General features: G+C 49.4%; 1 protein-coding gene across 1 annotated transcript in view; it reads left to right on the top strand.

The window, feature by feature from the left end:
- HTR1B (5-hydroxytryptamine (serotonin) receptor 1B, G protein-coupled) overlaps positions 1 to 267 on the top strand; it is a gene marked incomplete at its 5' end in the record, with an annotated part of 1,189 nt that extends 922 nt beyond the window's left edge. Inside the window, one exon of the mRNA XM_010142189.1 lies at positions 4 to 267. Within this exon, the coding sequence (XP_010140491.1) occupies positions 4 to 267 (264 nt within the window). The remainder of the gene's footprint in view (positions 1 to 3) is intronic.
- Positions 268 to 334: the final 67 nt, after the last annotated feature.

Raw genomic sequence — 334 nt, 5'->3', positions numbered from 1 at the left:
AAGCTCACGGCCGCTAGAGAGCGGAAAGCTACAAAGACTTTAGGGATTATTTTAGGAGCCTTCATCGTCTGTTGGCTGCCCTTTTTCATCATCAGCCTGGTGTTACCTATTTGCAAGGACGCTTGCTGGTTCCACATGGCCATCTTTGACTTTTTCACGTGGCTTGGATATCTCAACTCCCTCATCAACCCCGTCATCTATACTATGTCTAACGAAGACTTCAAACAAGCTTTCCACAAACTCATACGTTTCCGATGCACAAGCTGAAAATTTTGAATGCGATGTGTTCCCCGGGGCTGCCCCCATGCACGCCCGTGCCCGACGCCACAGGTAG

The sequence above is a fragment of the Buceros rhinoceros genome, unplaced genomic scaffold (assembly GCF_000710305.1).
Source record: "Buceros rhinoceros silvestris isolate BGI_N320 unplaced genomic scaffold, ASM71030v1 scaffold45068, whole genome shotgun sequence".
In the NCBI taxonomy this organism is placed as follows: Eukaryota; Metazoa; Chordata; class Aves; order Bucerotiformes; family Bucerotidae; genus Buceros; species Buceros rhinoceros.
This window is presented reverse-complemented; position numbering and strand designations above follow the sequence as displayed.